The 15,953-nt window shown below is 49.0% G+C and overlaps 1 protein-coding gene across 1 annotated transcript in view; it reads left to right on the forward strand.

Annotated features, from left to right (window-relative positions):
• Positions 1-11,439, forward strand: part of EEA1 (early endosome antigen 1) — a 49,069-nt gene extending 37,630 nt beyond the window's left edge. Inside the window, 5 exon segments of the mRNA XM_061562812.1 lie at positions 764-1,002; positions 4,183-4,198; positions 4,200-4,304; positions 5,867-5,965; positions 7,530-11,439. Coding sequence (XP_061418796.1) covers positions 764-1,002; positions 4,183-4,198; positions 4,200-4,304; positions 5,867-5,965; positions 7,530-7,649 — 579 coding nt within the window. The 3' untranslated portion in view covers positions 7,650-11,439.
• The last annotated feature ends 4,514 nt before the right edge of the window (positions 11,440-15,953 follow it).

The following is a 15,953-nucleotide window of genomic DNA, read 5'->3' on the forward strand; positions in this document are numbered from 1 at the left end:
TGCGAGCAATTACGTGGAGTGAGCAATTGCCCGCTCACGTTACTACCGTTTCGAGCCGGGGTCGGCGACCTGCAGCTCCGGAGCCGCATGCGGCACTTTACGGACTGCTTAGTGTCGTAATGTACGCTATGTTATGTATCAATAATACAGGTTTTTTGGGTTAGATCGTGTAAATATATAAATGTGTCGTTCAACCCGCCACCAACCAACACAGCCAACTAGTAAGGTTTGTCACGTAAGCAGAACGTGACAATTAGTTACTAGTACAGCAACACCGGTGTGTTGGAGAGCCAAGCCACAACATTTACAATCTGAGTACGACGTTTTGCCAGTAATTCCAACTAGCTTCATCAGGCAACAGACAGATTTGTGGAGAAGTCCTCCTGTTTCGTTCCTTAAATAGAGGCGTAGATGTGATGACAACAATTGTGTGCTCTTCTCGCGCGAAGTGCGGGGGATTAATGAATGTATGTTACGTATTTATTCGCGTGCATCGTGCAGCTCTTGAAATATAGAGTTATGTACCGAATCGGAAACAAATAGCTGCTCTTGTTATTTTGGTTGACGACCCCTGATATCAAGGGAGCTTTAATTTGGCCTCCTCTTCCATGCTGACCAGATGGCTCAGAATAGGTGGGAACGCCCACACGTTTACTGACCCCACCACGCACGCGTGTTGCCGTCTTGGCTCGTGCCGCTCGCGTAAGCGCCCGTGCCCCCCCCCGCCCTCCCCGTGCCCCCCCCCCCCACCGCCCCCCCGCAGGAGGAGCAGAGCCGGGAGGTGGAGAAGCTGCGCAAGGCGCACGAGGAGGCGGAGTCCCGCGCCGCGCTGCAACTGTCGGCGCTCAACGAGAACCTGGGCACCATGCGCAAGGAGTGGCAGTCGGCGCAGCGGCGCACGGCCGAGCTGGAGAAGCAGGGGGACGAGCTGCGGGGAGAGATCGCGGTCATGGAGGCCACCGTGCAGAACAACCAGGAGGAGCGGCGTGTGCTTTTGGACAGGTTGGCGTTCAATAATCCACACGGAACCCTTGGGCTCTTAGCCACCTCGGGCTTTTCATTTCCCTGATACGGAGGCCACTGCGGTAGCGAATGGGGCATGACCCCTGGCACTCATGCGCAGTATTGTTTGGAGCATTTGGCTGCTGTATATTTCCACGTGATTTTAATAAGCCACTTCGTTGAGCTATCATTTGTGGCCAGGTCACTTCTGATGAAGAGCTGCATGGCTCAGTGGCCCTTACCTGATAATAGTTATTCTTGGAAAACAAGATTTTGCCACTGGATGCCAGACCTGCAATGTGATCAAAGTTGGCCGCGCCCTTGCACGAGTGCACGTTAGTGGAGCAGTGAGCTGTCGTTATATATTTTTTAATCTTGATCTGAGGGTGCAAAGGTAGAGTGAAATGGATACAACAACAAAGCTACAATCTGGGGACAAACACGTACGAATCGTGGTAATGTTTACGAAATGGTTGGATCGGGAAGTGAGCAGAAGTTTTAGGGCAGTTGATGCTTGAAACTCGAGCCAAGGAACAGCGACTACCCCTTGATATGTGAGTGTTTAACCCCTGACTGCCTGACTATGACCCCTTGACCTCTGACTTTTTTATTTTGCTCGTTAGTCCCTGACTCCCGCTGAGCCTGAGAGCTATTAGCGCTGTTTAAAGAGCTCATTGAGTGCTATGAACGCCATCATTTATGCTGATTGTGCTGAGCATGAGAATTACTCCACGCATGTAGTAGTGCTTAATAAGCGAGAGTTCTTCTGGGGGGTGGTAAACTGGTTTGCTCCTGAGTCGATTAACAGACTCGGTCATTTCCGAATATGTGTACAACCAGCCTATTATCAAGCCCTGTTGGGAAGTATAAGGCAATGCAGGAAATTGCATTGCTGTACTCTGCTTTTATGCTCACCACCCTCCCCAACCCACACCCACCAGCATGGGGAAGTATGGTCAATTAAACCCATTTTGAGCAAAGCAACACCGACAAAAACATTGTTGTCATCAGCATTCGTCATCATCATCAGTCGTGATAAATGCACTGCTGGTTGAAGGCCTCCTCCATTCCGTCGCTATCAATCACGGTCTTGCATTGTAGCAATCCGCCGAGCACCTGCACACGCCGATTTTGTTGGCTCCATTTCCGCGTTGGACATTCCCTCTCTGGCGCATTCGCTCATTGTTGTTGCTGCTGTGATGTTTGTCTTCACCACCAGCGATCATCCCCCCCCCCCCCCCCCCGCTTCTGAAGTGTCGTGCCCCAAGGCCGCTTACTTTTAATGAGAGTCAATGGGACGTGTACAACCTTCGTTGTTGACAACATTTTTCCGCTAGAAAATGACACACCACTAAACTTCGCCTGAAGGCAACGACATTGCGCAAACGTTTCCTGAATGGGGCTCTCCGCTGCGTCTCGATCTCGCACACTTTGCTCAGAGCCGTTTGTCATCTGCCGTCTCACTTGGCCCCATTGGCCCTTGCCGGCGCCGGTGCTGCCGGGTCTGGGTTTATTTTGTCGACAATTTCCTTGACTCACTTACTGGACCTAACGCTGACGCAGTCTGGCGGGATCCCCGGCTCTGTTCCCTGGCCCGCGGGAGGGTATTTTTAAATCCTTTATATTAAGTTCGCTTGCTTGCTTGCGTGCTTGCGTGCTTGCTTGCTTGCTTACGACCGTGCAAATCTTTCGGTCGTTTTTTAACCCACTTCCCGTGATCCAATCGAGCTGACATTTTGCACACATACTCGTTGTGCGAGACAATTAATATTCGTGAAATTTTTTTTCCAAAATTTTACACTGTTTAGGGAAAACAAATTAAATATTTAATTACCAATTGCTTAATACTGGCAGACAATCATCTGACCCATAGGTGGCAGCCATCTCAAGCCAGAGGACGAGAAGACTCTAGCCGCCACGCATATCAAGGATTTATAGTGAAAAACTTTGTTTTTACGGGTTAATTTTTTACCCACCCAATAATAAAATATTAGCGAGAGTTATTTCTGAACGCGCTCGCCTGAGCGCATCAGGTGTTCGCCGTATGGATTGCAAGTTGATAGCCGCAGTAGTGGCGGGCACAGAGTAATTCGAGTTAGCGGAGTTGCACGTACTCAATCTATCCTGCGCGTGCACAGCCGTAGGCGTTCAAGGGAAGGCTCAAAACATTTTGAGAACAAGACGCACAGAAGAAAAAGTCCGGACGACCTAGCATTTGGGTTTATTTAAAGCCGTTATATATATGTTAATGCATGACCGGGTGATAAGACAAATGATTTGATCCTACAGGTTGCTAAATTAAATACGTCAAAAGTGTGAATGTTTATTTATTATTATTACTGTGCTCGTACATGTTTAGAAATCCCCTTATTTGTTTATTTATTTGGCAGTTATCGGTCATTCAAATGCAGCCTTCTTGGGCCCTCATTAGGTTGGGTCAGCCCAAATGTACTCTGGTATTTTCATCTCTTTTACAATAAAAACTGTTTTATCCAATTGATCGTGGATGAGATTCTGAAGAGGCACCATCGTGCTAATTCAATAAAAAAATGTAAAGTAAGACGTAACCAATAAAACGATTCCGTTGTAGTGCATGGCATTGTGTTGAGGAACTCAATGCCAATGTTGAGGTCTGCTAGCCGCGAAGACGCCTTGAGAGAATTTGTGTGATTTTGCTGTTTACCTACGTGACTTTACCGAAAAAACCTAAGAGTATGAATCCTTGCAGTCACGAAAGCTTCAAATCTAGTATCAGTGCATCACTGCGCGTTAGAGAACGGCCCACTGAAGGAGATTTCGTAGAACTTCTAATGAGCTTCCTTCAAGCGATATATTTTTTTATCTACAAGCTAGGGGGCACACTTCTTCTTAAACACCTTGCCATTAGAGCCATATTGAGACATAATTATCACATTGCAGTAAAAAATACTATTTTTAAATTCTCAGAGCTCAAAATGTTTGCCGACTAAAAGCGGAAAACCATTTTTTTGGGTCTTTTTTTTCATTGGCGGTTGAGTTGAGACCATAAATTCGCCATGCTTGAGAGCCCGGTTTTAATCTTGTCCGACTCAAACTCGGGATCTCAGCGATACCGGCTCCGTGCTCACACCTCCTAAGCCACCCACCCAGGCCCACTCCAAATGTCCACGTGTTTTTTATTTTTGTGTCGTTTCAATCAAGGTGCATAAAGAGCGAAGGCAGATATCGAGAAGCTGCAGGCGAAGGTGACGGAGTTGAGACGGAAGCTGGATGACGTCACCGCGGCCATGCAGGAATTGGGCCGGGAGAACCAGTCTCTGCAGGTGGGTGGGGGAGTCCGCTAGCGCCGTGACGCCAGTGCGCGAACAAGCACCACTCAGCCACGCAAGTGGTCAACTTTCCCAAAGCGGGGACCCAAACTAAAATAAAAAAAACAAACTATTTGGTGATCTTGCTGTTCCTGCATTGCACAGCAGTCCACAAGGGACCAATAACAAAAACAAATTAATGCATTTGTCAATAACGCTGTCGCCTTAAAAGAAAAAACTATGTAATAGGTGATGTTTTGGGCAATGGTCCTTCTTCATAGCACGTGAAGGTCAATGATTTGGTGAACATGAGAATCTGGCCAAAGTTGTGAGATTTATCGAAACCATTTTTGGGTGAATAAAGTACATTGCTAATGTTTAATCCCTCAGTTTTATTTCAACTTGCAACCTTCTGACTTGTGGGTTAAGCGGCAAACCGTGGCCCCTTCTCGCACACGGTGTTAATTATCAACGTAAATGTCCCTCGGATGTTTGCCTAGCGTTAGCCATTGTGCGCCCGTGTCATGGAGCAAGAGATGCTCGAGTGACTGAATAATGAATCCCTCTTACGTAAGCGATCATTCCTGGCTTCTCTTGTCGTGACATAAAGGATGCTGGAATTGACCGTTTTGACGTGGCCCCTTGCAACACCCAGCACACGACACCGCACAACCAGTCATCCGAGCACAACACGCAGATTCGTAGATCACATCGTCTTCAATCAATTTGCTGGATCTTCGAAGCCCTTACCAATTTGCCTCCCATCTCTCACGCTCCAGCGATGTCGCAGTCCACCGAGTAACTGCACACGAGCTGGTATATGCTCGAGATAGATGCGCCGAATCATTAGTTCGAGAATCGATTATTTACAATGCATGGAAATGATATGCATGCGTGTTTGGCTATGACCAAATCACCCAGAATAGGTCCGTCCAATCTCGTGAATTGACAATGTAATCAGTGTTAAGCCTGGATAGTGTTTGCATGGGCGACCACCATGCCTTAACTGGTGTGGATAGACCGCTGCGGGGCTACGTTGCGGGCAACAGAGGACAGTGCAGCAAAATCCATTGTATTGCACTTTTATGTCCCCTACATCTATCCTCCGCAAGGTGTGGGAAGGCCCTTGTCCTGCAGGGAATTGAGGAAGGACTGTGCATGCAGACGCCCATGTTGCATTTAGGATAATGGAGGGAACAACAGTGTACAAATTAGAAATATGCACACTGAAAGGTACAAACAGATGGTAAATCCAATACATTACGATCACCCTTTGAATCGAATCCCGACAATGAGCCGTTAATTTTCTAAGCGGGTAAATAATTACACGCCCAATAGTCGCCGCCAAAGATTTAACGTCGCACGCATACTGAACTCCACGCAACCGTGCACAACGCGCGCCACGCCACGCTCGCTTGAGTCACTCGTGCACAAAACACTGAATTCGCGACAGCAGTCTGTTGCCGTCTCATCCATCCCGTGTCTATTTTGACACACTCGTCGGATAGATCGCCATGCATCATTCACGGAGCCGCCTCTCTCGCGTGCACCTAAACTCGGCGTCTGCCCTGTGACAGATCAAGCACACTCAGCTGCTCAGCCGAAAGTGGGCGGAAGATGGCGAGGTGCAGAACTGCATGGGGTGCGGGAAGGGCTTCTCCGTCACTGTGAGGAAGGTGAGCGTTGTTCTCCAGCCCTGCCTTCTTGGCCTTCACCGCTACACTTACCCACCCCTCTCATCATCGTCGTCATTATTTTTTTTATCGCCATCATCATCATTGCCGTCGTCGTCAGGATCATCACTATCAAACGCAGGCGGTGGCCGTAGCTATCGAGGGTGCAGGCTGTGCAACTGCACCGGGGCACACGGACAAAAGAGGCCCTTGCGTTGGGACACAAAGACCGGGGGTAGAATTGGACAGGGGGCCGACTCCATCTCATTCGTTGCCCCAGGGGCAATGCCATCCACGCTACATCACTGAGCACAAGTTTTTTTTTCTCATTCTCCCTACCAGGTTTGGTGTTGGGAGTCCAGTGGTGCAGATGACACCTTTTTAAGTTGGGGTTGCTGTTAATCATTTACTTGATACAGCAAGCGTACTGTGACGGTTCCTCCTGAAGATGGTAGCTTGTGTTGCCTCCGAAACGTCGTGATTTTAATTTTATTTTAATTTTATTTTAATTTTATTTTACTTTTATTAATTTTAATCTTTTTACCTACGTGACTTTACCGAAAAAACCTAAGAATATGAATCCTAGCAGTCACGAAAGCTTCAAATCTAGAATTGCTGTTAATCCTTTTGGCTAACTGTTGATAGCCACTTCAGTTTTGAACAAAGCGGGGGGGTTTTCTTTTTAATGACCGCATATGTGGGGACGCTCTTATTTTTTTGTCCAGTTTTTTGTTTTGTATAATATGAATCGTGGGAGAAAAATAAAATGTTTGGAACGTAGCGGGTCATTTCAGTCGGCGGCCGCCACCTTAAGTGACTGCGATTTGCCGAGGCACTCCGCCCCACACTGCCTCACCGGCCTCTGATGTCAGCCTGCTCTGTGTTAATGCATCTCTGAGATCCTTGACGCGGTCTTAGCATGCCGCGTGTTTCCGCGTGCACACACGTCTACTTACCGTCACGTTTCCCAAGCCGCTGCTGCAGTTTCTGTCGAGGTGAAAGGTCACAGCCAAGGCTGCGTGTACGGATCAAGTGCCGTCTTTTTTCCCACCCGTGAACCTTTTCGAACGAGGCAGTGGCTCTTTTGTGACAGTCAGCATTTTGTCGTCTTTTGGCCTGGTTAAGTTGCCTCGTGTATTTAATTATATAGATGTCAGAGGTTGGCTCTTTAGTCCCTATCTATTCCCCACTGAGTCTGATTATGTGGAAATTTGGACCAAATCCCTGGCTTGGTTGTGGCAGGATTTCATGAATATGTGTTGAGGTCGTGCACAACTATTTGTCATTGCCATGACTGCAGTGAAATTAAAGAAAAAATATTCACTATGTTCAATTGTATTCTGTTAATGAATTAGTTTTCTTTTACCGTCCATGACCACATGCCAATGCTTTGTCTACAAACAAACAAAACACAACATTTGTGAGACTGTTACAGAAAGCGAGGGTGAAGTGAAGATTGTGGCACTTCCATTTTTTGTAAACTAAATGTAGCCATGACACCATTAGGAGAGAACGCAACTAACGTACGTGTGTGTGCGTGTCTTTGTCTTTTTGTTCTGTCCCGCAGCACCACTGCAGGCACTGCGGGAACATTTTCTGCGGAGAATGCTCGGCTCGGAATTCGATGATCCCGTCCGCCAAGAAGCCAGTGCGGGTGTGCGACACGTGCTTCGAAGAACTGAAATGATGAGGCCGAGCCGAGTCCGCAACTGTGGCGGGCACCTACCCGTGTGTGAGTGCGCGTGAGTGCGTGTGCCTGCGTGTGCCTGCATTTGTAAAGTGTGCTGTCGAGCGTGCCGGTGGGTACGTGTGAGCGATACTGAGCGTCGGTGCTTGTGCTTGTCCGTGCGTGTACTCGCGCGTGCGTGCGTGCGTCTGCGTCGGTGTGTGCGTTGCGCGGTCCTCTTCAAACTCTCCGAGCGTCTTACCGTGGAAAGATCTTCTGCATGCGACCTTGAGTGTCTCATGGATTAACACTACACTGAATGACATCATATATATTTTTTTATTAATTGTTTGAAAGTCATCTTAAACATGAAGACCTTAGAAAACAGGATTTTAATTAATCTTTCAAGAGAACAAAGAAAAAACAATGCAGAAATTGTCTCAATTTTTATTTTGCATTCAACAGTTCCGGCTCGAAGGCGTTTGGGTCACACGCAGATTTGCCGCACAACGGGCGGCATGCACACGGTTTGCAGGCAACGTGCGAAACAACTACAGCCCCAGTGGTAATACCTCTAATCGGCACAGACAAAGCACTGCCTCACCACGGTGGGGATGCAGAGAGCAGCCTCACCTCGTCAGAGTGGGTTCGGCCATTCAGCGTTCACGTAACAGTCCGATAACGGCTCGCCTCTAATTCATCGAGAACGCAGCGGGCTAGCGTTGCTGGCGAGGCTATTTTTAGCGAATCACGTTTCACCGAAGTGGCTCCAAGAAGCGGCTCTCGCTCCATTGCCTTACAAGGTTCTCGTTGTTAAGTTCTCCACATTCCTTTTGCCGCATATTTGTTTCGTCGCCCGTGATGGCACGATCGTCGGGTCTCGCCCAGCGAGGTCGGGCATCCCGCTGTAACAGCTTCTCGTTCGTCCGCAACGCCTCGGCAAAAACGGTCGGGACGATCGCGGCCGGTGCGGGAGGCGTCGTGTTTTAAACGCTGCCCCTCGCATTCGAATGTGTCGATCCTTTTCTTTTTCTTTCGCGCGGCGCCGAGCGGTGCGGAAAACCTCGACCCGCCGATTCCGCGCCGGACGAGAAACGCCTTAAAAGTGACGGCGTTCTCGAGAGCTACCGCGATAATAATCACCGCGGCAAGTTCTCTCGCGCCGGAGCGCGGCAAGTTCTCTCGCGCCGTAGCGTGGCAAGCGGTGGCTGCCGCGAGCCTGAGCGCGTGCGTGCTCGCGAGGTACAAGCACGGCACGCTGGGGCGCTTTCCGCTTGCGCGGTGAAGGAGTTCGCGCTCGGGCCAGGGGGGGAAAGACAACCGCAGAACGACACTTAATGGCGTGAAGCTACCTGCCATCCTGCCCGTGTATACCGGGCACGTAAAGATTTTACCAGCGAAATTTAGACTTTTTTTGTTTGCCGTCGGGGAGAATGTAGCGCCTCTGCCGGCTGCAGGGATTGCGCGAAATCCAGTTCTTGCATTCGATGCGTTCGGATTGAAAATGATCGATTCATGCATGGGTTGTGAGTGCAAGAATCGGGTTTAATTGCCTAATTGGTGCATCGTTACATGCCTACTCCAAGTAAAACGTGAAGTTATGTAATATTCTGATAAGACTGATAATCACGTCAGCTGTATAAACTAGCGGTACACAGCTAACCAGACATACCACGTATCAACAAGACTGACGATTTTAACAAAATTATAATTTAAGAAGATAATATGATTTTTCTTATTGAATGTTATAACGTGTTTTAAGGTTACTTAATTCCTCGTAACGGAGATAAAAGACACTGGGATTGTGCATTGTGGCTTTGTTCTTGCTCTGATTTTCCTTAGCAGACGAAGGTGGGGGAAGGATGTCTGCTCGGTGCGGTGGCCATGATGAGCTCAAACCTTGTTCGTCAGTAACACCGTGTGGCCTTATCAGTAAAAGTTTATTCCGAAATCGGCAACTTCACGGACAGTGGCCCCTTCATCAGAGCGGATGGATCAGAAGTGCAACTAAGAAGGCACTGTTGCCCGAAATTGTCGTCCGCGCTCTATGCTGTCTATTTTAATGGCCACGGTGTCGATGACGAACGGGTCGAGTTTTATTTCTTGTGCGCCGCGGCCAATGTGGTGTCACCAACATGATGAGTTTCGGCGGGGTGAGGGGCGGTTTGTGAATCACACGAAGTTTTGCAGAGAGAGAACGAGGCACCCACCTGGGTGTGGGTGCCTTTGCAAGTCAATACAGCAAGTAGGTTTAATTATAGGCTCTGGGCAGCGTGGGAGCGGGTTTTCGTATTGTGTGGATGTTGTCGCACACGCTTAACGCACCCGAGGGACTGTCTGATGGGGCCAAACACGGGACCCAGCTGGATGTGAGGAGTAAACTCCGTGAGGATCTCGTGGGTAAAGGTACAGCCCTACAATTTATTTCTCGCACCGCTGCTGTCGGCAGGGCCTCCGTTGGAGGGTGTTGTAGAGAGCGCTCTCAAGAGGATAATGTGGCCTGCTTGCTAGACATCGTGGATAAAGGTGGGAATACTCACACTTTACCCCACCGTGCCACGACCTGCCCATGGACTGACTGCGGCCGTACCCAATTCACACGACTGGGAAATGCAGAGGAGCTGTTGTCCCCTTGGGCTCTGTTCGGCTGTGCCGGTGGTGCGACAGCTCGCGATGTTGTGGACAAAACCTCGCTAAAACTTAAACCGAGGAACCGGTTTAAGTTTGAGCGAGCGTTTGGTATCACAAGCACCGATACATTTTACTCCAGAGGCTGTGTTTTCACTCAACAACTTACGTTAACACACATCGACGTCTGAACGTTTTTTTTCATGTTGGCGTTAACTGTTCCGGTACATCGAGAGAGACGGTCAATTGGATGTGGATTCTCAAATGATTTGCATTTCAATGATTTATTTTTTGATCTCCGCCGTGGAATAAAAGGCTGGTGGTTGGCATAGAAACTACGATACTTTTGGCAATTTGTGGAGCTGCTTAACACGGAACTTGTTTTGCCAGTGAATACAGCATCGCTGTAAAAATCCTACCCTGCCCGTGGTCTTAAGTCGAGAGCAAAGCGTCGTCTCCTGCCTAAAATCTTAAGCGGGTGCGCTTGCTGTGCGCATCGCACGGTTCTTGTAAGGAAACGTCGGTTATTTTTTGTGTCATCTGGCCGATCCCAGATGCCTCTGTGCAGAACCGACACCAATTCTGTTCACCGTTGCTCCCTGTTCACTTTCCCAAACAACGTCCCGTGCCAAAAAAAGCGAAACGACACGGTCCCTCGTGTCAGCGCTGAGACACGCACGCTCCGGGTACACGCGCGTACACACGCGCGCCGACGTCGCATCTTAAAACTCGCGGTCATCTCGCGGCACCGTCGGTCTCGAACGCCCCCCCACCCCCATCTAAGTGTGTTTGGGGCACACTACGCAGAACACCCGGACGGATTGTGGAAACTTAGAAAAGGTTGCGTGGAAGTTGCGTGCGCGAAGGCAGGCGAACGCGGCGTGGTCTGACTTTTTTTTGCCGACGTCTCGCTCGCTCTTGTTGTGAAATCGTCGTCGAGGTGACGCCGAGCGCCGCCTCTTCGTTGTGATGGTCGCGTCGCGTCAAACCCCGCCAGCTGTTTCCGCGTCGGTCCGTCTGCGTTTGAAACTGTGGACTCTCGGTCGGCGGCTGTCGGAGGCATGGATGAGCGTTCATCCTCAAGCCCTGCCTGGAGGCCGTCGCTTGTTATTTATTGCTCGAGGAAGCTTCGATGCGCGTTGGGTAAAATGCAAGCTGCTTTTCAAATAAATCCTAACAACGCCTTCTAATCTCGCTGATGTTAATAGACGACGTCTGTTATCGTCATTCACGCGATCATCGTTTCTTACGTACATTTGTTAATTTGCACTGATTTGTTTTAATTGCGGAGGCCAGAAGTAATTTTTGCACAGCTTTGTAAAATGTAGTTTTTGCATTTTTTTCTTAAAACTACATCTCAACCATGCTTTGGCACCTAGATTAAAAAAAAAAACATCACATGTTCTTTTCAGGATTCATCTCCTACCCACTATCATGATGCGCAGAAAAACGAGTTGTTTAGTCTGTGCCTAGCTCCTAATTAAAAACAAATGTAAGCCTCTGTGCTCAGCTAGGTTAATTAAATACAAAATAAATTAACGTAACATGGGTGAAGATCAACTCCGCGTGCATCAGCCAGATGGATTGTTGCATCACAGGACGGTGAGGCACGGCTTGGGGAGGGAGGCCTTCATCCAGCAGTGTATCGATAATGGCTGATAGCTTATATCACACGGTGATTAGTGACTGGATATAGATTATCATCGAGATGTCGTTCAGAAGCTTTCACCTATCGGGGGCTCACTGGATTATTAGCAGAATCACGAGAGATGGCTGCGGCTTGAGAACGCTTTCGAACAGTAGTGGATTTGTCAGGGCCGATGACAACCCTTGCGGGGAGCTGCTTTTACCCCGAGTGAGAGCTCGCGAACTGCACCCTGCATTATTGGCAGCAGTTAGTTTTTTTTGTGACAGAGGCCTCAATCCATGTGATCCGGCCAATCTTCATCGCTCTCCTTTGCACAGTTCCGATGGCTTTGGTTTTGAAAACGGAATGCAGTCCTATGAAGCTATAACGAGTTGGCAAGCCTAGAGCAGCAGTGAGCTTCGAGAATCGGTGGCCGATAGGAAAGGCGAGGAACGTGGCGTGACGGCTTTTTAATGTTTTTTTTGTTTTTATATATTTTCATAACGTAACTTTCAAGTTGTAATAGGGCGCTGAGATTTTAAGTAAAGATTTATGTTGTGTAGACATTACGGATCTGCATGTGTTGAATCATATTTTTAAATAAAATAATACCTGGGGAAACTACTCTGATGGTGTAGAGCTTGTGGATGTATTTGTATTGTTTCTGCATAAATCCTCTAGGTCTGTCAGATGCGAAATAAACGTTTGACCGTTTTTTTTTAAACCAAACCGTTGGGGGAGTAAACTAAAACTTTAAATAAACATTTAATTTTACCAGGTAAGACCCACTCAGTTTTTTATCTATTTTTCAAATTATAGCTCAACGAAGTGGCTTATCACATAGAAATGTATAGAAGCCAAATACTATAAACGCGTGTTGATTCTAAATGTGGAGGGAAAAACCGGAAAACCATAAAACCGGAGGTCTCTGCACTTACACGTGGAGAGAGAACATACAAACTCCAAATATACAGCAGCAGGCGTCAAGGTGGTGATCGAACACACGACCTTCTGTATACCAGGCGAGGTAGTTAACATCTCGCCACCGCGGCGCCCAAAGCTATGGACTCACACAAGATTGGCATCCCATGATCTGATGCCGATAGAATTAGAATAAGCTGGGAAAACGACCCACGAAAGTTGCAGAGGTGGTGGTGCATTTAATGGTCCTGTTTCCTAAACCTCTTCGGATCTGTGCAACGATGACTTTTCCAGTGTTACCGCATTGAGTAAATTTATTACATCAAGCGAAACTGCTGACCTTAAATTATCCCTTTTAAAAAAGCCCATAAGTATACCCCCAGCAGATTCAACAGTACATTGGGCACGTAATGATATATTGGTTAAGATTGATTCTTATAACCACGATGCGTGAAACTGCAACGAAGCGCTACTTACAATTCATGCGACTTGTACACAAATGGTGGCTCTGGTTACATTTCGGCTCACGAGAGCGCACACAATGGCTTACCTGGGGCAGAACAAGAGAGTGGGAACACAAACACGATGGCAACAAAATGAATGGGAGGGAAATGTATTCTCAGATCAATTCGCGACAGCAGATCGTGATTATTGCTCAAATTTCTGATGGAAGAGGGCATCAGACTTTTTTGTAATTTTGTTTCCCCAATTGTGACTTTGCATTAAGACGAAGATTAGATTTGTTTCCCGAATCTCTCAAAGAGAACGGCTCACACATACGGATATCACAGAACTGCCTCCGATATCCCTTCAAGTGACATCTGGTCCGCATAGCAGCGGGCAGCACATCGCAGTCAAACTTTGCATTTTCCGAGCCGGAGTTTAGTCAAATTTTACTCTGCGTATTTTTTCGCGTGTGCAGCCATCGGTCACCGGGCTGGTACCAACAACTCGCTGTCCTTGAGTACCCAGGCTTCAATGAGAGGCGGCTGCCTGCAATCAAACCCAACATCTCGGCAGCTCCCGACACCCATGTAACGGGTACACGTGCGTGTTCAGTTGAATTCTAAGAGTTTTATGAAGGCGTGAGAGCTTTAGAGTAAAACCGTTTCAGGGCCTGCCGACGCCACTGCCGCCGCTGCCGCTCGTTGCTTATTTTAGCCGGAATCGATTAGTTGGGTTGCAGTTACAGGCATCTCCTTGCTCTCGACCGAGGGCAGCAGTGAAACGCGAGCCGGAGGTCTCAATTCGATCCCCATGCGTGCCATCTGCCGCTGCGCCCTGACTCCGTTGCCGCAAGGTCAAGTTAGCGGCAATGATGTCGCGTCTCGCACAATGGGACTTTAAACCGGCTCAGCTGTTGGTGGTGATGGTGCTGTCAATTCATAACAGCCCTTGTGTCAATCAACTTCTGGATCGTCTCCCCGTCTCCCCCTGTCAAATTCGTGTGAGGGGTTGTTTCGGTGCGCCGTGCTTCATCGCACGCGCTGATTATTGTGGGCTGGCGGAGAGGGCCTCGCGGTCCAGGAGTGGCTCTGAAATCACGCGCCACTGATGTTAGCCGTGACTGGCGAGGGATCGAACGCTGGTCGCCGGTCCCATAACTCGGGTTACGCGAACTCGTTATTGGGAAACTTTCTGGCTTAAACGCGTCTGACGTTTCACGCGTCTTGAAAACGACAATGGAGCGATAAATAGGTAATGAATGCCTTTTTTTGGTCTGCGGATTCCGCTGTTGATGCGCTCTCACTGCCGATTGAATGCAGCGGTGTCTGTGCCGCGACATGACGTCTTTCTGTGGTCGTAAGTCACGTGATCAGCTGAGCTCGATGATTAAAACATGTTTTTAATGGGCAAAATATTACCCTCGCATCGAAACAAACTTCTGCTGCAACGGATCGACGCGGTTATTTCTCTTTCTCTCTCCAAACCAACCCCCTCCCCCCCCGTCTGTGACATTCATGAATGAATGATGAGACGCACTGCAGGGGTCTATCCTTAATGCGGGTCGTCAAAGAGATGCAGTTTCTCCCTTCTCGGTCCGTTTCACTTTGCCCCCCCCCCCACTCCGAAAATGCGTGCGTGCATTCCACCACACGGCCAGGTGGCAGCGACCTGACGTCACGTGTCCACTGCGTTCACCAGAAACGAGGGCAGCCATGCGAACGTCACGTGTCCCCTCCATGAGAAACGAGGGGCAGCGATATGAACGTCACGTGTCTCCTCCATCAGAAACGAGGGGCAGCCATGCGAACGTCACGTGTCCCCTCCCATCAGAAACGAGGGGCAGCGATAAGAACGTCACGTGTCCCCTCCATCAGAAACGAGGGGCAGCGATATGAACGTCACGTGTCTCCTCCATCAGAAACGAGGGGCAGCCATGCGAACGTCACGTGTCCCCTCCATCAGAAACGAGGGGCAGCGATATGAACGTCACGTGTCTCCTCCATCAGAAACGAGGGGCAGCCATGCGAACGTCACGTGTCCCCTCCCATCAGAAACGAGGGGCAGCGATATGAACGTCACGTGTCTCCTGCGTTCATGCGCAACGCAAGTGGCGGTTGGTTGAAGACGTTCCATGAGCGGTACGCGATGTGCACGCTCGGTCGGGCCCGCACTCGTTATTCATCCACGTGGTCACCGCTGCCTGAGAAAGATCATCGAAGCCACGTCGAGGCTATTCCGGATACGACAATTTATTTTATTTGTGACATTAACAACGGCGCTTACAATTGGTTGATACATCATCGCAATAATGTCGATTGTTCATTCGGTGAAAGCGTCGCTGAGTGTCAAGACGTTTTTTTACATTTTTTTATTTTCAGGAGGGTCTTCCCTGCCACATTGGGATGTTTGGTGAGTATCGTTCACTGTTGAGCAATATATTAATTGGGATTGGGCAGGAGACGGCGATCGAATGAGTGGCAGCCAAATAAGCGAAAGACGCCTGAAGATGAACAGCTGCACCACGTGACCGCGAGGGGTGGCAGCAGCTCAGGGAGGCCTCCGTCCGGCAGCAGTGGATAGAGCATGGCGGACGACGAGGCCACGTGCGGGGACGCACGCGGGGTGCTGTCCGCAGACGCGAGGCATCTCACCGAAGTCTCCCTCGCAGAAGAGACGCGTTCGGCGCTTGGGACTCCGCTTCT

Source organism: Lethenteron reissneri, chromosome 30 (genome assembly GCF_015708825.2).
Source record: "Lethenteron reissneri isolate LAM-NWPU_2019-01 chromosome 30, ASM1570882v1, whole genome shotgun sequence".
Lineage (NCBI taxonomy): Eukaryota > Metazoa > Chordata > Hyperoartia > Petromyzontiformes > Petromyzontidae > Lethenteron > Lethenteron reissneri.